This window comes from Thamnophis sirtalis, unplaced genomic scaffold (genome assembly GCF_051295495.1).
Source record: "Thamnophis sirtalis isolate CommonGarterSnake01/CBP01778 unplaced genomic scaffold, rThaSir2_p1.2 scaffold_3, whole genome shotgun sequence".
Lineage (NCBI taxonomy): Eukaryota > Metazoa > Chordata > Lepidosauria > Squamata > Natricidae > Thamnophis > Thamnophis sirtalis.
The window spans coordinates 169,856,253-169,880,887 of record NW_028261383.1 but is presented as its reverse complement, the minus strand read 5'-3'; the positions used below and the strand labels follow the sequence as shown (position 1 = coordinate 169,880,887).

General features: G+C 41.9%; 1 protein-coding gene across 2 annotated transcripts in view; it reads left to right on the top strand.

Annotated features, from left to right (window-relative positions):
* The window catches only part of L1CAM (L1 cell adhesion molecule), an 82,082-nt gene that overhangs the window by 43,997 nt on the left and 13,450 nt on the right, over nucleotides 1-24,635 (top strand). For both annotated transcript variants that reach the window (XM_087710888.1, XM_087710887.1), the window contains exons 18-26: nucleotides 3,986-4,205; nucleotides 6,236-6,351; nucleotides 7,365-7,584; nucleotides 11,223-11,345; nucleotides 12,633-12,803; nucleotides 15,134-15,256; nucleotides 16,277-16,441; nucleotides 21,159-21,287; nucleotides 23,389-23,461. In XM_087710888.1, the coding sequence (XP_087567014.1) occupies nucleotides 3,986-4,205; nucleotides 6,236-6,351; nucleotides 7,365-7,584; nucleotides 11,223-11,345; nucleotides 12,633-12,803; nucleotides 15,134-15,256; nucleotides 16,277-16,441; nucleotides 21,159-21,287; nucleotides 23,389-23,461 (1,340 nt within the window). The remainder of the gene's footprint in view (nucleotides 1-3,985; nucleotides 4,206-6,235; nucleotides 6,352-7,364; nucleotides 7,585-11,222; nucleotides 11,346-12,632; nucleotides 12,804-15,133; nucleotides 15,257-16,276; nucleotides 16,442-21,158; nucleotides 21,288-23,388; nucleotides 23,462-24,635) is intronic.

The window sequence follows — 24,635 nt, the reverse complement described above, 5'->3', positions numbered from 1 at the left end:
CTGCCTACATTACCTATGAAGTGGCTTGGCTAGATCCTTCATTCATTCAACCAATATCTTGCTAATGGAAAACCTATATAATATAAATGATATTTTAATTTAATTTAATTTAAATGCTAAATGTCCTTGACCCTAAACTTCCATGTTCAAACTACTAGGCTCCCAAAAATTACTTTTCAAAACATCTTCCATTTCTTCAGTTACATATGTGGTTCCTTAGCAGATTTGCTTTGCTTAACTACTAATCTCTGAAATGGATGCATTTAGTAGGAGACTGCACTGGCAATATTGAAAGCCAGCCAGCCATGTTAAGCCGGATATAATCATTCCACAAATGGATGCCCTAATCTGAAGCCTTGCGTCTTCTCTTCCTCTGCTCAGCGTACATCTGTTTGCATCTACCAACAAGCAGTTTCTGAAGTTCTATTCATGATCGGAAATTGGCAGATGGCTCATAAATGGATTAAATCACTTTTATAGGTGTTTGCTCTAATCCTTCACATTACTAAGATTTATTCTTGCCTTCTCCAGCTACTATCACTGTGCATTTTAATAACCCCCATAGTGACGGAGGCAGCTGAACGTTGACTCTCTCACTGAGATATTCTCTGCTTATTTGAGAAAACTTATTTTTCAAGGAGACAGCAGATTACACCCGACCACCAAGGCCTCAATTTGACAGCAGGGATTCTCCTGTGCAGGCATTCAACTAGAAGGTCACATTGCTAATTCTTAGAAAAACCTGTGTCCTTAAGATGGTCTTTTATTTCTAAGTTTGCTATTAAAAAATTGTAATATTTCAGTGATTTTTCAAGGGTTTCTTTTTGCTTAAAAGGCAAAAGGTCTAAGTTTATCATCTGTTTCAGTTAAATATGCCCCTGTAACAGGTTATATTATCTTCTTGCACAGCTAAATGTTTCAAAGATCTGTTGAATTTACATCCTCTATTCTTCCTGTGATGGCAGGCTGTCTCCATGAACCCAGTTCCAACATGGAGTCGGTTTATGTTTCTCAGTCTTCTAACCGCACAGCTGTGCAAAACTGCAGTATCTATTGCAAATTCTGCATGTAATTGCGTTCATGAGAATACCATACCTTCTGAGCAGATATTTCTTATTTTGCTTTCCATGAAGTCATGGCGCATTTTTTTTCCTTTTAATTGAAAGGTCCTCTCAAGAGGATGAGTGGGCTCACATTTCATCCTAAACTATAACGAGGTTCACTTAAACTAAGCTAGATGCGGGAGTCCATTCATTATAGCGTTCTTGGGTATATACAAGATCACTATAATTTAAAAGCCTTGACATTATGTGTAAACACAATTAATTTATCCCCTCCGTGAATTTACTTTTTTTAACAAAAGCTGACCAAACAATCACTTTGCTAATTATTCACATCTTATACTAGGATTAACTTCATAAAGTTTCAAATGCTCCAGAAAGGCCAAGATCAGGATAGAACCCTTCTCTTTGTCTTCTTGAGCAATGAGGGTCAAGAGGCCTACTCCCTCTGATCCTGAAAATATGGTGACTAATAGGCATTGATAGTTTTATCCCCACCCCCATTGATTTTTCTAATATCTTTTTAAGGGTAATAAAAGCAGAGTTCATTGCTACTGCTGCTTTTTAAGATAGCAGAATCCACGCACTCTGTGGTGAAAAAGCCTATCATTTAGTCCAGGGGTCGTCAACCTTTTTATACCTACCGCCCAGTGGTGGGTTTCAAAAATTGTTTGAACCTACTCTGTGGGTGTGGCCTCCCTTGTGGGAGTGGCTTGCCACCCATGTGACCGGATGGGAGTGGCTTGCCGCCCATGTGACCGGATATGAAGATGCCGACGACACTTGTCAGAACCACCTTAAATTACCTCACACACAGCACTGGCATGCATAAGAATATGATGTAAACTTCTTTTTTAAAAGGCATCTTTGGTTTGCGTTAAAACAACTTCAACACACGCAATGTTCTGATTGCACCACAAACGCAGTAGTCATCCTTACCTTTCACAGAGGCACTGAGTTTTATAAATATGAGCATGATAGTGTAGAATAATCATATCCAAGGACCAGTGGTGGGTTTCAAAAAATGTTTGGAACCTCTTCTGTAGGTGTGGCCTGCTTTCCGGGTCCACTGGTGGGACCTCTTCTAACCGGTTCGGTAGATTTGACGAACCGGTTCTACCGAATAGGTGCGAACTGGTAGGAACCCACCTCTGCTACCACCCACTTTTGTATCTCTGTTAGTAGTAAAATTTTCTAACCGCCCACCGGTTCCACAGTAACGGTGATTTTATGAAAACCTAATTAAAATGTTTTTAAATAATGCTATGATTTTTTTTAAAAAAAGTCAATTAAATTAAAAAACAGGAAAGTGCTTCAGTATCGGACAAAACCCCTACCGCCCACCATGAAAGCTGGAACGCCCACTAGTGGGCGGTAGGGACCAGGTTGACTACCACTGATTTAGTCTGTCACAAATCTTTCACCTTTTGTCTTCTTTACGGGACCTAAAGTTCCCCTGCTGGTGACCTTCTGCCATTACACCTTAGAGAGCATTTTAACTTACTGCACCTGTGTTTGGTTTGCCAATTGCACAGTGACAGATAGGACAACACTCCAGAGGGCTAATGCCATTGCCCAGAGGATCATTGATTGCCCTCTCCCCTCTTTGGAAGAGCTTTATAGCTCCCGCTGCCTTAAGAAAGTTCAAAATATTCTTAAAGATCCATCTCATCCTGGGCACCCTTTTTTTTTTTTGAACTATTACCATCTGGTAGACAGTACAGGATAATAAAATCAAGGACAAATAGGCTGAAAAACAGCTTCAATCCCAGGGCAGTAACGATATTGAATTCTACTGTAGAGTGCAATATTAATGCAATATCGGTTTTCAATTCAATTGTATAGAATGTGAAGGATGTCTGTTGGGTTTTATTTTTATAATTATAATGTACACTTGAAGATGGCATTTAATTTTGTTGTACGAGGTACAGTGACAATAAAGCAAACTAACTAAACCTGGAGTTTTAGAATTGTAAGAGATGATGAAAAGCTTCTGTTTTCTTTGTGTAGAGTGTTTTCTCACAATTCTTCTGTCATGCTGGCTGGAGCTGCGAAGTGTAAAAAAATCCAAATTAATTAGTAGGTTACCAGATTACAGTACCTTCCTCTTTTTGAGGCCAACGTACAGCTTTCATTTCTCATTTCTCATTTTATTTGTCTTGTATGCCACCCACTCCCAGAGGACTCCGGGCGGCTCACAATAGACAAGGGAAAGGGGATAAATAGACAAAGACAACACTTTAAAAAAGACGCAACATTCACAGTTTCCGTGGGGGTGGATGTTTCACAAGCCCCCCGGCCTGCTGGAGCAGCCAGGACTTGGTGGCTTTGCGGAAGGCCAGGAGGGTAGTAAGGGTCCAGATCTCCACGGGGAGGTCATTCCAGAGGGCTGGAGCTGCAACAGAGAAGGCTCTCCCCCGGGGAGTCGCCAGCCAACATTGGCTGGCAGATGGAATCCGGAGGAGACCTAACCTGTGCGATCTAATTGGTCTGAGAGAGGTAATCGGCAGGAGGCGGTCTCTCAGGTACCCAGGTCCGATGCCATGTAGGGCTTTATAGGTAGCGACCAGCACCTTGAAGCGGATTCGGAGACTAATTGGTAGCCAGTGCAGCTCGTGGAGGATAGGTGTTACGTGGGTGTACCTAGGTGCACCCACAATCGCTCGCGCGGCTGCATTCTGGACTAACTGAAGTCTTCGAACACTCTTCAAGGGCAGCCCCATGTAGAGCGTGTTACAGTACTCCAGCTTTGAATTTGCTATTGTTATGCAGGAGTGAAAGTGATCTCATTGCCGGCTTCAAAACAGCTGGAAAAGATTACTGAAAAGTGTTCTGCCAAAGTGTTCCCATTCAATGAAGTTTGTCTCTCACCCAAGACTGCTGTTGATTGTACGTTTTTTCTCTTCCTCCTGCTCATTTTTCAGCCCTTGCCCCAGAAGGAGTGGAATGCCCCAATGGTGAAGTATCGCGTACAATGGCGGCTTGAGAATGAAGGACAATGGGATGAGGTGGAAGTTGAAGAGCCTCCTGTATTGGTGACAGATACTCCTGTCTTCTCGCCTTATGAGATCAAGGTGCAAGCACAGAATGATTTTGGCAAAGGGCCTGAACCGGAATCTGAAAAAGGTTACTCCGGGGAGGATGGTGAGTAATGAGGGATCCATTTGCATTATGCCCATAGATTCAACAAAACTCAGTTATGTTACAAATTGAGGGAGTTTTAACCCCAGTACATCTGGAGGTATCAAATGGAGGAGGGGGTGGAACTAATGCGTGGCACGACAAAACCGCGCTTGTCAAAATAGCGGTGATAAAATAGTGTCGCTAAAGCCGCGACGTCATCACTGCGCGTCATCACCGCCGCGACAACAGTGTGGCGACAGAAGGGCGCTTTAAAACAGCGCGGCGGCAGAAAGCGGATTTAAATTAAGGTAAGGGTTAGGATTAGGTTTAGGGGTTTGTTTTAGGGTTAGGTTTAGGGTTAGGTTAGGGTTAGGTTTAGGGTTAGGGTTAGGGTTAGGGTTAGGTTTAGGGTTAGGTTTAGGGTTAGGTTTAGGATGCTGAGTGCTTGGGAATGCGCAGATTTGCCCTCCGTGATTATGTCATCGCGGTAGGGTCCCGTTTTTCCTTAGCGCTTCAAACGGCGCGGATTAGTCTTCGCGCTTATGTTTCCGCGGATAAGGGCTTCGCGGATTTGTGGTGGAACTGAACTAATGTAGATGATTTCAATACCAACTGTGGCAGGAAACCAAATTAGATGCTGAGGACTGATCTTCTTTTTCAAAACATTCAAAAGAACATTGCTATGCTATCATTGCTCTCCATCCTGCATTTAAGATTTCCATTTCTCTCACATTTCGGAGGTTGTTTTTAAATCCTTATTTCTGAAAATGTTTGTTTTTGAAAAAGAAAAAAGTTGTAATTATCTTCTTTATCATCTTTTAGATGTAAGATGATCCCTCACCTCCCATGTTTATGTAAGAGTTATTTCCTAAATAGGATTCAAATGTGTTACTCTTGCTTCCTCCAATGAGAAGGAGGTCTGATAGCATCTTTGCAGGCTTGTTAATTTGAAAATTGCTGTGAGAAAATTTTTGGTGCCTCCTAACTTTTGAAACCCATAGTCCATTGTTCTCAACCTGGGCAGCTTTAAAATGCATGGACTTTAACTCCCAGAATTCCCTAGCCAGCAATGCTGGCTAGGGAATTCTGGGAATTGAAGTCCACGCATCTTAAAGCTGCCCAGGTTGAGGAACACTGTCACAATCTATTGTGGCTTTTCTTCTATAATGTCTGGCTGCCTTCAAGGACAGATAGCTCTGTTGGATGGTGAACGGTTTTACTACTTAGTAAAACAAATGGAGCAGGATTTACTTCTCACCCGTACCCAGCAGAAACTGCCAAAAAAAATAAGTAATAGCTTACACCAACAGTCCTGTATAATTGGATGTTTTAAGCATACAGAAGTCTTTAATGACAGAATTCAGTTCTTGTTTTCACCATCATAGTCACCTTGGTCATAGGTAGATAAAAAATACCGGAGACAGATCCTTGAAATGGCTGGATTTTATTTTTTCTAAATTGAGGGTGGGCTATTTGCCTGCTTGTCCAGCTAGCAGTTTCAACTAAAACTTTCCCAAAAGTTCAAACTGAAATTTGTGTAGTACTGGAAGACCTTGACCCAATTAACATTCCAATACTGAACCTATTTAGCTAACCTCACTGGGAGATTTCTTAGTAATCATTTCTAATATTGCACAGTACATTAGAGATTTCTTCTTTCACTTCATTTTAATTTATATTTGTGCCTCCTGTGATACTCCAACTTTTTTCTCTTTCTCATGCTGGCAGGGAGGAGTTTTACTGTACTGCTTAGAAGGATTGGGAATGCCATTTCTGATTTTTTTCTCTCTCTCTCTGCCAACTTTGCTTCCAACTTGATAAAGCATATTGTACAACCAAAAAAACTTGATGTTGTGCTACTTCGTGACATTCGGGACTATCTTAATAGAGGGATTCCCCAATAGGGCTATCTTTGGCGATTTGGAGCCTTGGCACTTGCCGAATTCCCAATGCCATGTCTCTTTGCAGAACTGTCAGACTGAACTTTCATCCCCCCCCCCACCTTCCTTTCTTGCTGAAATTTTAAATGTAAAGGATCCTTCTTTCCCCAGTGCCCGAGGCTGTCCCTGAAGATCTGCTGATTGAGATGATAAACAGCACTACAATCAAGCTTTCTTGGATCCTTCCCAACAGAGAGAAAATTTGGGGACATCTCAAAGGATTCAAGGTATGGCATTAAGAACTTTGCATTGTATCCTGGAGGACAGCATTTGAATTACTTTTTAAATTACTTGGGTGCCCTCGAGATATGTTAGAATTGGACATATCTAGTGGTTGGCTAGATTTCTGCATCCTAATTGCAGTAATGCTACTCCTAGAATCTTCGAAGGGCAGACTAGCTGGAGTATTATGGCTTAAAATTCAAAATATTTGGAAAACTCCACATCCAGAGTGGGGTTGGTGGTGGTCGAGAGAAATCTGTTCTGTCCGAATTACTGTAAACATTACCTCTCGTATAAATCCTGTTAACTGCTTTCATACTGTAAACTTTATCCATCATATGAATTCTCAAGCTATTGTAATATTGCATTTCCAAGTAGTAAAACCAGAGTAAATAATGTAAAAAGAGTCAACTGACGCAGAACAAATTCCACCACGTAAGAGGAACAGCGGAAAGTCCTCAGGTATAATATAGCCACAACAGGTTACAAGATGCAGATGTTTGTGGTACAGAACTGAGATTGATTTGATGCAGAATTGCTTTTTAATTTTTTTGTTTTTTAAACTCAGGGTAAACACTAGCCTGTGGGACTTCAGCAGGACTCTGAATAGAACTGCCATTCAGCCAGAAGTTTACTGCCCAGGCTAGAATTACAACTGAATGTAAAACCAGAAATTGTATGTTTTGTTTGTATCATTTCCCTGCTTTTTGTGAGAGATTCCATGTTAAAGGTGCCCTTCAGGGAAGGGAACATTCGATACATGCTGGAAAGCATTTTGGCCTTGTATGCCTTCTATTCGTACAAATTAAGAAGGAGAGATATTTCTTGACATGCTCAGAGGCACCCTTCCAACGCATTTTGGAGGGGAGGAGTGAGCGATTCCACTTACGATGACAGGCATTTAAAAAAAAAAAAACTTGCCAATATTGAGTGAGCTGGTAGACGTGGATGTTCTTGAATCCGGGCAAATAATTTCTCCCTCTTTCTCTTTCTTTCTCTGAAATTCCACCTTCACCAGGTGTATTACTCCAGGCTGGGAACTCTGGCAGAACGAAGCCGCCGACAGGCCCATCTTCACTTCCATCCCCACGGGGAGCTGTTGATTTTGGGGAATGTGTCTGAAGTCATACTGGGGGGCCTCAGGCCCTGGAGCCGGTACCAGGTTCAGCTGGCAGTGTTGAATGGGCGGGGGGAGGGGCCCCGCAGCGAGGCCATGGAGTTTGTTACACCTGAGGGAGGTAAGAACCGGCGGCCTTCCCCCCCCCCGCAGACCCTCCGATCTGTGCTTCCCTCTATCCACCTTCTGAACTTCTGTCCAACTTTTGCTCCTATTCCTAAAAGCTCTCTCTGTCCATGTCACTTTCTTTAGACCTCGCATTATGTGCAGAATATCTGACAGAATGTACAAAAGAGTTGAAACATGAGCTGTGAGCACCGAAATACTTTGCTCACAGACCAGATCTGAAAAGCATGGGATGTAGCAATAGCAATAGCAATAGCAGTTAGACTTATATACCGCTTCATAGGGCTTTCAGCCCTCTCTAAGCAGTTTACAGAGTCAGCATATCGCCCCCAAAGTCTGGGTCCCCATTTCACCCACCTCGGAAGGATGGAAGGCTGAGTCAACCTTGAGCTGGTGAGATTAGAACCGCTGAACTGCAGATAACAGCCAGCTGAAGTGGCCTGCAGTACTGCACCCTAACCACTGTGCCACCTCGGCTCTTTGTGCTGAAATGAAACAAATCCCAGGCTGTCCAACTGTTTTCCAATTTGGCAACCCCGTTTATGATTTTTTTTTTTTAATGTTCAAACCAAATATTTTATTGCATTTTAATTTCACTTTCCCATTTTGTATGTTTTCAGTTCTACAGCCATAAGCACTTTTAAAAATGTTTCAGTAGTCAAACTAATAGTTGTAATATAGTATTTTTTACAATTTTATCTACGTCCAGCAATTGACAGTTGAATTCATGATCATGCAGTGAATAAATGCAGTGATGTAAATCCAGTTCAATCCTGTTAAAAAGATTTCAGTGATGAAGATTGTTATTGTGGTCGTTCATTTCATTTCATTCACTTCATTTATTAAATTTCTATGCCGCCCAATCCCGGAGTCGTTAACGGGTGGCATGATTTTAAAACTACACCTACAATGGTTTTTTTTTAAATTTTTATAAATTTTTATTTTAAACACATAAGCACATCAACAGAAACAAACACATGACTTAAAAACAACATAGGAACAATAAGTCCCATCGTATATCATACAGCAGTTCCGTATCGGTTTCTTTGCAGTTAGTGTTTTCCCTTCTATACATTTCTATCTTGCGTTCATAATCTCCTTATTCGTTATCCATTTTTATGTACAATTCTTTATTTATTTATACTTAGCTACTTATGACCAAATATTATTTACCTATATTGTGCTTTATATTTTTACTGTCATTTATTCTCTTACATACAGTTATAGGTATACATTCACATAGTTATTCTTTTTCTTTGCCGTTCTTATGCTATTGTTATTCCATTTAAAAGGTTATAAGGTATAGTTTGGAATGCTTTGTTTACCATCCTTCGCACCTGCTGTGACACCACCTTATTTTCTCTTTCTTTTCTTTTCTCCCTCCCTTCCTTCTCTACTTCCTTCCTTCCTTTATGATATTTTAATTTCATGAGAAAATATGGAAGGTAACCAGGGAAGTAGTGTATAAGGCAGAGGTGTCAAATTTGATTTCATGGAGGGCTGCACCAGGGTTGTGTTTGACCTTGGAGGGCTGGGGTGGGCATGGCCAGCTCAACGCCACTCGTGTTGGGGCGCCTGTGGTGGGCCGGGAGCTCTGCCAGCCAAAACGGGCTCCCGAACTCTGTTTTCACCTGCGACGGTCTCCTGCAATCCTCTGCCAGTGAAAACAGGTGGCCCTCCTGAGCTCCATTATCTCTGGCAGGCGGTCCTTCACTGTGTCCAGCGCGGCCCCGCAGGCTGGATCTAAGTACCCCACAGGGGTTCCACCACAAAACCGCGCTCGACTAAACCGCGTCCGACTAAACCGCGTAGCTGACGTCATCAACAGGACGACAACAGCGCAGAGACAGAAGCACGCTGTAAACCCTAAACCTAAAATTAACCCCTAAACCTAAACCTAATCCCCCTAAACCTAATCCTAAACCTAACCCTAAACCTAACCCTAAACCTAACCCTTAACCTAACCCTAAACCTAACCCTAAACCTAACCCTTAACCTAACCCTAAACCTAACCCTAACCCTTAACCTAACCCTAAACCTAACCCTAACCCTAACCCTAACCCTTAACCTAACCCTAAACCTAACCCTAACCCTAAACCTAACCCTAAACCTAACCCTAAACCTAACCCTAAACCTAACCCTAAACCTAACCCTTACCTTAAGTTGAATCGGCTTGCTTTCAAAGCGCTATTTAAAGCGCCCTTCTTTCTCCGCGCTGGCTGTTGTCGCCCTGTTGATGACGTCAGCGACGCGGTTTAATCGGGCGCGGCTTAGTCGAGCGCGGTTTTGACGGGTCACGCCCCACAGGTTGGATCTGGGCCCCGGGCCTTGAATTTCACACCCTTGGCATAAAGCATAAATCTGGATTGAAGGAGGGGTAATCCTAAATCAAATAAATTAAAATGAGCCTCTATTAACCACAGCTTCCCCTGTTCCAGTCAATCAGTTTGTAGAAACCATTGTCTAAAAAGTGAAACTTTGCATTAAGTAGATATTGAGTGCGGGGAGGGGAGATTATTGCTGTTATTGTTACTAATACTGTTATACAGAAATAATGGTTAGCAGTGCAATAGGAGTAATAGGAGAAAGTGGGCAAAATATATTACTGCATATCTGAGTATGTGGGTAGAGCTGGATTTTTCTGGATTGGAGGAAATTATGTTTTTCTTTATGTTAGTAAAACTTAGTTAGTGAAGGCCTCATTAGTTAGCATCATTTATATGCTGCCTCAGCCATAGATTATCTAAACTTCACACTAAACTCGAAAATTCTAAAAACATAACAATAAAAATGCAAGCCACTAAAAACCAAGGCTAGAGAAAGAGCTTTGGGTCAACCTTGGGTTGACAATCTACTCCTCAAAAGTTCCATCTCAGTGTTTCTCAACCTTGGCAAATTGAAGATTTGTGGGCTCTAACTCCAAGAATTCCATGCACTTAAAGCTGCCAAGGTTGAGAAACACTGCTCTATGGTAAAAAACAAACAAACAAACACTTTTTTAACCTTAAAAGATTATAGTAAAGGTACCATCTTGGTCTCAAGGATAAGATGTTTCATTGGGCTTAAGTTGTCACAGAAATCCATTTCTGGAACTCAGGACACCTCATTTTTTATGGTCCGGTCATCCTCAGCACATCTCCCAATTTGCGTGCTTAAGATACACTCTTGTGGTGTAGCATTATGTCATGTAGAAGAGACATCAAACTCTTTATTTCCCACCCTCATAGTGGCAGAAAAATTGCAGTACAGCATTGCAGTCAAAAAGGGCTCAAGACATACCTGTCTTTGGGACTTGAAGTTTCCCGTCCATTCTACTGTAGGATAATTTTATTTCCTCTTCATAACAAACAGTGATTTCATTCTATCAGGATCTCTGTTGTGGCTTTGGTTGCAATACTAAGGAGACAGAGAGTGTAGATAAATTAGGAATTATGCAATGGATGCATTGTTAACGGCATATAGATCTTTTGTTTTGATGGGCTTCTGCTTGCTAATAGGAATTTGCTCCAAGTATTTGGAGAATCCAAAAGGCTGCCCTGTCTACTACAGCTTTCTTCCCACTTATAATCCACTCCTTCGCATTTACATTCCTTGTGCCCTTCACTCTCCATTTCTCTTTGCCTCCTTACGTAGTACCTAGCATCCCTGAATACTTTCAGCTGGACTATCTCTCGGACACAGCAGTGTTGCTACAGTGGATGCCTCCAAAATTCCCTAACGGGAAATTACTGGGATACGTGTTGGGATATCAACAAGGTGAGTCTGTAGCAGCTCTGGGTTTTTCTGGGTCTGTATTGTAGCACAGGGAACCTGCAGAGGGAAATCCTCACGCGCATTTTATATTTAGGTGTGTTGCTTTTGATGCTGCTGTTCTTGTCCCAACTTCCTTCGAGCGATTTTTACTTCTGCATCAATACTGTTAATCAGAACGATAGAGTCAAAGGGCCTTTGAAGGTGATCAAGGTTCAGCAAGGAAGGATGCAGTTAGAATCTCTGTGAGATGACTATCTGGGATGTACTTAAAAATCCCCAGGAACTGCTTCTCAGATCAAATACTTCCCTGATGTTTTGCTGAAATTTGCTTCCTGCCGTTTCCACCTGATGTTGTAATCCCATCTCCTGCTGTAATACAGAATAAGAATAACCCCTCAGTCTTTCAGTTACTTCAAGAACCCTAACATCCACCCCTCCGCAAGTCTTGCTTTCTATAAGCTGAATTTACTTCTTCTTTCAATATTTTTTTCAAGGCAGAGACTGGTTTCACAGGATTTTCACCATGCTGGTTTCTGTGTACCAGCGTCTTAGTAAAATATGTGGCACCAGAACGGGTTGTAGCTTTTTGAAAGCAAAATGATGATGTCTTCCTTCCATTCCTTTAGTTTCAGTAGTAGATAATCATTTTCCTGATGAATCTGAAAGGACTTAAAGAGACTCAGGATGGGAGACATAGCAATAGCAGTTAGACTTATATACCGCTTCATAGGGCTTTCAGCCCTCTCTAAGCGATTTATAGAGTCAGCATATTGCTCCCAACAACAATCCGGGTCTTCATTTTACCCACCTTGGAAGGATGGAAGGCTGAGTCAATCCTGAGCCGGTGAGATTTGAACAGCCGAACTGCAGAACTGCAGTCAGCTGAAGTAGCCTGCAGTGCTGCATTTAACCACTGCGCCACTTCGGCTCAATATTAAAACATATTAAAAATGGAATCCGATTTCTAGCATATTGTGGCAATTTCTAGCATATTGTGGCAAGAATCACTAGCTAGCATTCGGTGATTTTTGCCACAAAATGCTAGCAATCCGATTCCATTTTTAATATCTCTCCCATCTTCCTTCCCTTAATGCTTCCTTCTTGCCCGTTTTATGCTTGTTGAACACTACCAACTCAGAACAGGATTTGTATTTTCTGGCATGTTACCCGCCTTCTCCAAGCTGACAGGTTCTGTGAAATGAAATCCATCAGATAGGGACAGCAAGTTGGATGACAATGGTATTATTTTCTGAAAATTGACCTGTTACTCTTCTGCCATCTTGTGCCTAGCCAATCAGACAGAGATGGATATTGACAACATCGACATCCCAGCCACCCAGTTAAGCCTCAATCTCAGTGGTCTTGATCCCCACACTCCCTACAAATTCTCCTTGTGGGCAGAAACCAAAGAGGGTCGAGGAGAAATGGCCTTACTTGAGGAGCATAAAATGCACGAGTCAGGTATGTGAAGCCTTAAAAACATTTCCTACTAATATTAGAGAAAGAGATGATATATTTCCTACAATATTCTCTTAGAAGCCATGGTTAATGTGCTGAGCTTAAATACATTTAATCCCCCCCTTCCCCCGGTTTGGTTTGATCCTTGCTTTTTGTTCAGAAGCTCATTTTGAAAACACAGTGCTCCCTTTTTCAATTTTCACTTATAATAACTCTGTAAAGTAGGCTGTGGTGAGAGACTATGACTGACCTGACCTCCTCCTGAGCATCCATGGCTTTATGACATCTTTTCACACTTACAACCATCACACTATTCCAGCAATCATGTTGCAATTTGGCTCACCTTTACAACCAGTGGCAACATCCTACAGTTTTGTAATTGTAACCTGTGGTCCATTAGGGAAGTTGGATTTGCTTAAAGACTGCATCATTCATTTAACAATCCCGATGATTCATTTAACCACCATGTTAAGAATGGTCATAATATTGAATCCAGTCATGTAACAATTCACTTTATGAATGTTTTGGTAATGGAGATTCTGATCTCAATTGTGGTCGTAAGTCAAGGACTCCCTGTGGACCATAATTGGTCCTATGATATTTCCATAGATTAAATCTCTACTCGAATTGTTTACACCGTTAGCCTGTGCCTTTCTATGTCACAATTCCTTTAAGTTTGTCCTACTTTCAGCTGTGAAAAGCTTTGTGGGTGTGTTCTGCCTATTTCGTTATATTGAGGCGAGAATTGGGTATTCAAAAGAAGCATGAAGGTGAAATTGAATACAATAGAATTAGTTACTTAGTGCGTGGGTTCCACCACAAATCCGCGAAGCCCTTATCTGCGGAGACATAAGCGCGAAGACTAATTCGCACCGTTCAAAGTGCTAAGGAAAAATGCGACCCTACCGCGATGACATAATCGCGGAGGGCAAATCCGCGCATTTCCAAGCACTCAGTACCCTAAACTTAACCCTAACCCTAAACCTAACCCTAAACCTAACCCTAAACCTAACCCTAAACCTAACCCTAAACCTAACCCTAAACCTAACCCTAAACCTAACCCTAAACCTAACCCTAAAACAAACCCTAAAACAAACCCCTAAACCTAATCCTAACCCTTACCTTAATTGAAATTGGCTTTCTGCCGCGGCGCCGTTTTAAAACGCCCTTCTGTTGCTGCGCTGTTGTCACGGCGGTGATGACGTCGCGGCTTTAGCGACATGCTTATGTCTCCGCGGATAAGGGCTTCGCAGTTTTGTCGTGCCACGAGTGCGTGTGGTCAAATAAGAAGAGGTAGGGCTGAGAATGAATGAGTACTGAATGAATGTGGATTGAATTCAAAATAAAATGACAGTATAGTCTTTCAGGTGGTTTGGTCATGCAGAGGGAATGAGTGTTGAACTATACAACATCATCTAGGAAGATGAAGTGGTGTAGAAGAAGACTCCCCAAAAATCGTGCTTGTATGAGTTATTAAGCTCTTGAAAAAGAGAGAGGGACATTACAGAAGGGGCAATGTAGGAAGCAGTGTATGGACACTGTAGAAAGAATGCTTGGTTTAGCTTGATATAAAAATATGGAGAAATGCGTTGAATGGTTTGAGTGCTATGTCTCCTAACATTTTCCCCTTATCTCACCTTCTAATTGCTTTATCTAACTATTTCCTTTTCCTTTATTGTGCTCACCCAAAAGTAAATGACATGATATGAACATATGTATGTCTGTATCTACTCAGCGATACGGAAGTATCAGATGTCATAGTGGATGGTCCCGCATGTGTAAAGCAATTTGAAAACAGGAAACTACAGCAGCCGTGTATCAGGTTGTGTTGGCAACGTAACCAGAGCTTATGGAGAGAGTAACCATTAGACACACACAATGTAAAAACACGGAATTTTTAGCTAAAAACCTTAATATTCACAGGGACCATTCAGGGTGGGAATCCTTTCTTTGATCTCAGTTTTACTTTTTTTTTCTCCTTTACTTTTTAAAAGCTCTTTTTCAGGGATTTCCCACCCACCCTTCTCCCCCAAATGCCTGATTTTGTCTGGGCTGGGAAATTAAGCAAAGGCAGGTATGAATGAGGAACTACCACAGAACCTGCTAGGCCACGGACTGCATTAGCAAACTAGTTTTATGTTGCTGCCACAGAAATTGGACGAGTATGTCCCAATTCCCACAGTGGAAATATAGTTAATCTGGTAGTTTTTTCTGAGGTCTTAATGACCTTGCTGTTCGCCCTGAAGCCTGCAAGGGTGGGACCTGTGTAGATTCTCCAGATATTGTGATTTTAATACTTTTCTCTCTCATTTTCTCCCTGCCTCTATGCCCAGTGAATTTGTCTTTTGTAAACATCAGTGTGGGCGAGACAGGAGAAAACTTCACCACCATCATCTGGATCCCTCGTCAGAACCAGCGAGATGTGGAGTTTGCAGTCCATCTTATGAGCAAAACAGGTAAGAGGAGGGAGGTGGATGCCCTCTTTCTTGTATTGTCTTCATGGTCCTATCTCAGCCGTGAGTAAGCATCTTTTGGGGTGAAAAGCTCTGAAGATCAATCACTGTTGATGCCCCCCCCCCCTACAAAATCTTCTTTCACTAACAACTTGTACCATATACATTCTACCACTTTTTTCCTACACCTGGAGAGGGAGGGAGAGAGGAGGGAAATGGGGGGGGGGGGAGAGAGAGAGACTTTTCATTCTACTCAAGGCTTCAAATGTGCGAGCTTTCCAAATCTTCCATTCCAACACTGAATGCAGGACTAGATGGAATCTATGACCTGACCCATCAGGTTTCTTCTTATTTGGTAACCAGCTCCCCCCGGAAATCCGGACCATACCCACTCTGATGGCCTTCAGGAAAGCCGTAAAAAACTTGGCTATTCCGGCAGGCCTGGGGCTGTTGACCTCACTGTTAAGGTCCGGCCCCGACTAGAATGAAATTATGAGGGATGACTGTTGTTTTAAATTGTATTGTTGTTATGTTTTTTATATTTTCTTGTAAGCCGCCCGGAGTCCTTTGGGATTGGGCGGCATATAAAAGCTTTAAATAAATAAAATAAATAAATATTGGTTTTTTTTTCTTCCCTCTTTCCAGTCATCATCTGTAGCAATATCTTTGGCAGGGACGAGGAATTCCTGCCTGCCTGCCAAGCTGATTTATTGAAATTGCTAATTTTATATGTTGCAAAACCAGTGATTTGCAATGGGACAAGTTTCTTCCTTTTGAAGGCCTCCTCTTGTAAATTCCTACTTCCCTTATGAGGAAATAAGTGGTTTTCAATGACTGGGAGTCCATAGTAAAGTCTACTTTCCAACAGCTAGCTGAAGGATAATGAAAAATGGGGTATTAATCCGTGACAGCACGGATTAGTAGTCTAGTCCTACTAGACTAAAATCAAAGGTAACACATACTGGTTCAGGAGAGTGGGGAACACAACCACAACCTTTTTGTCTCTCCCTTTATTTCAAACAGACAAAGGACAATGGCATGATGTAGGGAAGGCCAGTTCTGGCCAGGGCTCATACAGCATTCCAGATTTGCAGCCAGGCAAGCAGTATCGTGTTCGACTAGTTAAAGTACACCGTACTGGGGATGTTCAAATCATTTGGGAGTCAGATGTGGAGACCAGTGGTGTGGGTAAGTTACATTGGAGAACCAGGAATCGTCCAAGACATTGTTATTTATTATTTATTAATTAATAATCTAGAAATGCTCAAAATTCATCTTTTAAAATTTCTTGTTTGTTGTTTCCTTAACTAACTTGGCCAGAATAGGATTAGAAGTTGGAGGACAAGATAACTCTAGAATAGCAATTTTATCCATAGTTTAATGTGGATCTAGATTACAAACTATTCCTACGAATCCCTCACTCAATCAAAAAGCAGATGATAAACACCACATAAATGTCACATTTGGTAAATTTTGATATTTCCCTGTCACTCTTTCAAAACAACTATTAGTAGAATGCAAGAAGGGTAGGTAGATAGCAGAGGTGGGTTCCTACTAGTCCGCACCTATTCGGTAGAACCGGTTCGTCAAATCTACCGAACCAGTTAGAAGAGGTTCCACTGGTGGACCTGGAAAGCAGGCCACACCTACAGAAGAGGTTCCAAATTTTTTTGAAACCCACCACTGGTAGGTAGGTAGGTAGGTAGGTAGGTAGGTAGGTAGGTAGGTAGGAAGGAAGGAAGGAAGGAAGGAAGGAAGGAAGGAAGGAAGGAAGGAAGGAAAGAAGGAAAGAAGGAAGGAAAGAAAGAAGGGGGAAGGGGTTTCTAGCAACAAAAGAATGTATTGGGTCTACTGTGTAATTTTAAAGTAAATGAACAATAGTTATTGACAGTTAGCACTCCATGTTCTCTTTGTAAACTTTTTGATACATACGTATAGTTTAGAGCAGGGTTGAAGGCTGAATGCTTTCCAAGAATGGATCCAGAAGTTTGGAAACATCTGATCTAAGTTGCTCTGGAAATAATCAATTTCTACTCATTTCCCAGTTCAGTAGCAAGTTAGGAAAGTTAAAAATTCTGGCTTCCAATTCTAAAGTTTTTTAAAGAAAACTCCCTCTCGTTCAAGTTCAAATTCAAGTGACATCCTCACTTTTTTGTTTTGGGATGGAACATAATTACATTGGAAAGGAAGAAGGTTTTGCCTTGTTAGGAATGTGCACGGCAAATTTCAAAGAGAGACCCCGAGGGGCTGATTGTAAAGGGACACCCTTTTTGTTCACAACTGTCTATCAGATTAACCAAATGAATCCACTAATCCCTCCCAGGGGTGTGTCACTGTCACTTTCTCCTTACTGCTGTTTGTCCACCCATCGCAAAGCATCCTTCTCTGCCTGCACATCTGCCAGTGCTATGCTGTCTAGTGAATTGATACTGTGGTCTTTTAAAGTGTAGGACGATTTCCTAAGCTAGCAATGAATGGAACTTACCACCCACTACTAGCCATTGGGACTGTGTGCTTCCAACCTAATTAATTTAGCTACGAAGCTAGGAAAAATGAAAATGGCATGGAGATGCAGTTTCAACTACTTGACCAGTGTTGGGATCTGGCCTTGTATTCTAGTTTTAGGGCGTTTCCACCATGCAGACCACATATACCAGATAGGAATGAAACCAGCTTAAGAAAACTCTTTCCAGACTTCAGCCCCTTCTTTGGAAATTCTTAGGATTAAAAAAAAAAACTCAGTCAAAATGGGTGCAGTGGTCTAGAGGTGAAGCTCTCCCCTCACAATCAGGAGGCTGTGAGTTCGATCCTAGGTAGGGAGAGATATTTTTTTCTCTAGGCACAATGAGAATATATCTGCTGAACAAAACTCCTCATTGGTGACAGGAAGGGCATTGGGCCATTAAACACTGTGTTAGCTCCATTCAGTTGCCCAGACTCCATCCTGCAAGGAATTATGGGCTGATGATAATGGGGCTTCTTATAACTTAAATCCATCTGTGCTTTACGACCAAAGGGTTCTTTTTCTAAGTGATATCCCCTCCAGGTATTTGAACCATCTTACCTCATGGGAGTTAGATTGTATGATCATCTTTATTGCCTTTCTCAGAGCCTGTTCCAATTGCTCTGAATGTATTGTTCAGAAATGAACACAGTACTTAAGGAGCCTAGCCAAAATACTTGAAATTCCTGTGATTCAGTAGTGGGATTCAGCCAGTTCGCACCTATTCGGGAAAACCGGTTGTTAACTTTCTAAGCAATTGGGAGAACCGGTTGTTGGAAGAAATATTTTATTTTTTTTCCACTTTACAGGGCTAATCCTGTAAGGAAGGCAGGAAGGAAACATTCTGGGGTTGTTTCTAGCATCATCTTTACTGCCCTGCTTACAGAAACTGCCTCTCCAGTTAACCCTTATTACAGTGTAACAGCTAAGGTGAAGCGCCCATCGACGTGAGTGATGTTGAGTTGGCCACGCCCACCCAGTCACATGACAACCGAGACATGCCCACCCAGCTGGTCATTAGGGAAGAGAACCGGTTGTTAAATTATTTTAATCCCACCATTGCTGTGATTTATGAATTAACACCTACAACTACTTTCCAATAGAAAATGTATAATTTAACATAATCTTATATTAAATTATACATTTTCTATTGGAAAGCAGTTGTAGGTGAGTACTCTGAATAGGCTTTTTGAGCCATTTTTGGATCCATTTAATTATCATGCTATCCAGCCCACACTGCCGAAGTAGTGCAGTGGTTAGGGTGCAGTACTGAAGGCCACTACAGCTGACTGTTATCTGCAGTTCAGCAGTTCTAATCTCACCAGCTCAAGGTTGACTCAGCCTTCCATCCTTCCGAGGTAGGTGAAATGAGGACCCACACTGTGGGGGCGATATGCTGACTCTGTAAACCGCATAGAGAGGGCTGAAAGCCCTATGAAGCGGTATATAAGTCTAACTGATATTGCTATTGCTATTTTACTCGCTTTACTTTACTCATGACATTGGGATATTTGGTCTGAAATCAAGTTACAGTTGTGCCTGCTGTATTCCCACAATCAATTAAAAATGATCCAATTTAAAAAAGAAATAGATAAGGCTGGCTGACGAGAATTGTTTATGACAAATCCATGCTGACTTCTTAGTTTATTCTTTCTAAAATGCTTTGAGATCCATATCAAAATGATCTGCTCTAGATTTTTCTGAGGTATTAATCTCAGTTAACTGGTCTGTACAGTAATTTGCTGGATCTTCCTTCTTTCCTCTTGCTGAAGAATGAGTCCATACATTCAGATTCAGAGACTCTACAGCAGGGGTGTCAAACTCGTGGTGTCATACTGTCATCATGTGATGTATCGCGACTTTTTCCTCCTTTGGCTAAACCGGGGGTTGTGCGTGGCCAGTATGTAATGCATTTTAATGGTAAATTATTTGTGAAAGGTTCCAGGTGTTTTTTTCCCCCCATTCTATTCATAGCTGGTATTTTTCGATATATCAGAGGGTTAATTTTTTGCAAAGAATGTGTATTTGTAAATATTTTAAATATTGCCTCCTTCCTGATGTCTCGGGCATTTTAATACATTTTGTAATTTATTATTTATAGTTGTTTTATTTGATGTGACATTTCAAAGAAAGAAAAACCACTCCAGTCGTTGAAAAAAAAAACACATTCCAATTTCATACTGTTGGAAAGCGAGAGGTTGAAGGAGACCTTGAAATGCATTAATGCTTTGGAAAAGATGAAGAAAGCAGGGAGTTAGTGTCTGCCTTGCCATATTTCAAATGTCATAGCAACAAAGACAAGAAAGCCACTTCATTCCTTATACTTCACAGAATATAACTAGTAAATGAATTTTAGGAAGACCTGAGTATGATAATAGTAGAGCATAATATGTTTGTTGTGGCTTAAAAACACGAGAATGGTGTTTTGTGGGGAGAAATTTTCAGAAAGTGTTCATTTCTTATTGCCATTTCCTTTGCTTACTCTGTGATACAAGCTATGGGAAGGGGATAAGCTAGGAGATTTTTTTTGCGGGCTGCATAACTACTTTGTAGGCACTAGATAAAAATTATTTTATATGCTCTCAAGTCTTTAATTGCTTTTGAGCTGCTATGTTGAGTTGCTATTGGATTCTAATTTATTTTCATGGGTTTTGAGGCATACATTTCAGGGTGGGAAGTAGGTGATTATACTTTTATTTTGTTGTAAGCCACTTGGTCACCATGCACATGAGTGGAGAGATATACATTTGTTAAATAAATAGGTACCCTAAGTAGATGTGATCGGATATGAAGATGCCGACGACACTTGTCAGAACCACCTTAAATTACCTCACACACAGCACTGGCAGGCATAAGAATATGATGTAAACTTGTTTTTTAAAAGGCATCTTTGGTTTGCGTTAAAACAACTTCAACACACACAATGTTCCGATTGCACCACAAACGCAGTAGTCATCCTTCCCTTTCACAGAGGCACTGAGTTTTATAAATATGAGCCTAATAGTGTAGAATAAGCATATCCAAGGACCAGTGGTGGGTTTCAAAAAATTCCGGAACCTCTTCCGTAGGTGTGGCCTGCTTTCCGGGTCCACTGGTGGAACCTCTTCTAACCGGTTCGGTAGATTTGACGAGCCGGTTCTACCGAATAGGTGCGAACTGGTAGGAACCCACCTCTGTGCCACAGTAGTAAAAAAGTTTGAAACCCACCACTGACAGGCCAGTATGGTTTTTTTGCATGGAGCGCAGCAACCCTAGATTCTCAATCTCTGCAGCTTGTTGTCCTTATGGGATGGATTTGCTATTAACATCTTTCTGTTTTTCTGGACAAGCCCATTGCTCGATAGGAAACAGGCAGCTTTTGGTGAGGTGATATTAATGCTACGCCCTGATTATTTCCCACAGTTCAAGAGAGACAAAAAAGCTTTGCTGCGGAAGGTTGGTTCATCGGATTTATCAGCGCCATTGTCCTCCTCATCTTTGTTCTAGTGCTCCTCTGCTTCATCAAGCGCAGCAAGGGCGGCAAGTACTCGGGTGAGGTGCCCCCAGCCCCACCCTAGCACCTCGCGGCAGACACCCCCATGGGCTTCCCCCCAGGCTATTATCAGTTATCAGTTATGTAGCACGCTTAGTGTGCCTGGTGCCGTTGGTCCTCACAACAGTCCTGTGAGGTAGGTTGTATCGTTCCCGTTTTACAGAAAAGAAGCCGAAATGTACAACTGAGCTTGAAGTTTGACTCTTGCATCCAAAGCTCACATCAACGCTTGAGCTGCTGGTCTGGACTAGATGCATTTAAGGCCAGACTTCCTGAGCTGGAGATATATACTACCACAATCACAATTGCCTGCCAGATTGGCAGAAAATGATGAGTTTTTAGTCCAGTAATCAAGATAGCACATCAGGCTCAGGGTAGTGATCTAAAAACATGGTGGGGAAATATATAACACAATGTGATAACCTGGCATTGCCCAGGTATTTATTTGTAGGGGGGAAATGTCCAGACCAAATGTAATTTCTAAAGTTGGATTTACACCCCCCCCCCTACCAGAGGGAGTCCCCTTGTGGTGTACTGTGAAGCCATTATCATGGCAACTCCACTGTGCTGTACAGTAGAAGCCATTTTACGGCAGTACAGTAGAAGCCATTTTATGGCAGTAGAGTAGAAGCCATTTTAAGGCACAACAGGCTGTAGCTTAGCAGAACACACTCCGAGGCATGTTAAGGGTGTCATACCCTCCACAGTATTTTTCTCCAAAGAGAAAGTCATCTGTGTACCGAGTTTGGTTGAAATTGCTCGAGGTGTTCCAGAGTTATGCTGGAACATACACACTCACGCACATAACAATTTTTATATATAGAGAGAGATGATAGGCATAGGTGTGCTATCTGCTTAATCTGGTTTAATGATTAGTAAACCTAGCAAAACAGACCAGGAAACATAGCAGGCGAGTGCTTTTCTAGCAGATTCTCAGCTTTTCTAAAACTTCAACTCCCATCACTGCTTGCCAAAGAAGATGAGAAAATACGTTTGTTCTTTTCAGTTCAAGAATAAAAAGGTACTCTTGAGCAGAAAGACAAAGCAGTAAATCAAGATAATGATGATAGCAGTAGCATGCTCGACTAAACCGCGTCCGACTAAACCGTGTAGCTGACGTTATCAACAGGGCGACAACAGCGCGGAGACAGAAGCACGCTGTAAACCCTAAACCTAAAATTAACCCCTAAACCTAAACCTAACCCCCCTAAACCTAACCCTAAACCTAACCCTTAACCTAACCCTAAACCTAACCCTAAACCTAACCCTTAACCTCACCCTAAACCTAATCCTAACCCTAAACCTAACCCTAACCCTTAACCTAACCCTAAACCTAACCCTAACCCTTAACCTAACCCTAAACCTAACCCTAAAGCTAACCCTAAACCTAACCCTTACCTTAAGTTGAATCGGCTTGATTTCAAAGCACTATTTAAAGCGCCCTTCTTTCTCCGCGCTGGCTGTTGTCGCCCTTTTGATGACGTCAGCGACGCGGTTTAATCGGGCGCGGCTTAGTCGAGCGCGGTTTTGACGGGACACGGGTAGCAGTATTATAATAAGAGCTGTTGTTCTTACAGCACTATTGCTTCTTTCTATCATGCTTCACAAGTGTCTTAAAAACTGTATTTCAATCTTCTCCAATCTTCTGCACCTTTCAGAGGTGTGGGACATAAATCATTCTTGTTTTCTAGCCAGTGCTGTTACTGAATATTCTGTCTGTGAGTGTTGGGAGTTGTAGTTCTAACGCACCTGGAGGGGTTGGGGGAGGGTTGTGGTACAACATGGGTGGACATGTGCTTCTTTACAACAGTCCCTTTAACTCCAATTTCCTAGCACTATAGGATTGCTCTCAACCTCCACCCCCCCATCTTGCATTCACATCTTGTTGGTTATGCCCTTATTTCAAGGAGCTAAAGAGAAATCCAGCCCCACTGAGGGACAAACCCCCCCCCTTCTTCCTCTTTTCCATGTTTTTAAAGTTTCCCCCATTGCTTCTTGGGAAATCCCCCTGCCCACCCCCCCTTCCCAAGGTCCCACTTTGGAGGGTCCCTGCCCACCAACCCTTTTGCCTTGTGTAACATACTTTCTCTTCTACCCTAGTGAAAGACAAAGAGGATACACAGGTGGATTCTGAGGCCAGGCCCATGAAGGATGAGACCTTTGGAGAATACAGGTACAATAAATCATTGTTCCCGTTCAGGGCTAGAAAAGAGTAAATTGAACCAAATAAATGACGTACATGGTTCCTTTGTTTTATAATATACACCATTTCCATGATCAGTTGGGATTATCCTGATACAAATATGTATGGTTTGGGTACAAATTTAGCCTTAGATTATTTAAGTCTTTGGGGTTATCAGCCATAGATTTAAGGGCGTGAGGAAGCAGTTTGACAACACAACAAGAATGCAAAAATACAGAGTGGGAATGAGATTCTAACGAAAAGCACATTAACTTGCCAACAGATGGTTAATGTTGGGAAGGGGGCAGGAGGAGATAGCACGATTTAATTTATGAATAATTCACTTATGAGATCCTGTCAGCAAGTTTTTGGTGGCTTGGTCTACCAGAGCAGCAAAAAGATGCTAGTGCTGTCATTCACAGTGCATCAATAGAAGGCTGGGGCTATCAAGAGTGCTAAATTATGCTCACGGGTATAATAAGATAACAAAAAGGACAAGGATTGGCAATGAACTAAAGGAAGGGAAGTTCATAGTGTTTCGCCTTTATATGCATATATATATCTTTGTCAGTGGTGGGTTTCAAAAATTGTTCGAACCTACTCTGTGGGTGTGGCCTCCTTTGTGGGAGTGGCTTGCCGCCCATGTGACTGGATGGGAGTGGCTTGCCGCCCATGTGACCGGATATGAAGATGCCGACGACACTTATCAGAACTACCTTAAATTACCTCACACACAGCACTGGCATGCATAAGAATATGATGTAAACTTGTTTTTTAAAAGGCATCTTTGGTTTGCATTAAAACAATTTCAACACACGCAATGTTCTGATTGCACCACAAACGCAGTAGTCATCCTTACCTTTCACAGAGGCACTGAGTTTTATAAATATGAGCATGATAGTGTAGAATAATCATATCCAAGGACCAGTGGTGGGTTTCAAAAATTTTTGGAACCTCTTCTGTAAGTGTGGCCTGCTTTCCGGGTCCACTGGTGGAACCTCTTCTAACCGGTTCGGTAGATTTGACGAACCGGTTCTACCGAATAGGTGCGAACTGGTAGGAAACCACCTCTGATCTTTGTGTATATGAACACAGCCATCTGAATGGTGCCAGGATCTCTTAGTGCCTTCCATTTCTCTCCTTTGTCCTCAACTTACCTTCTTTG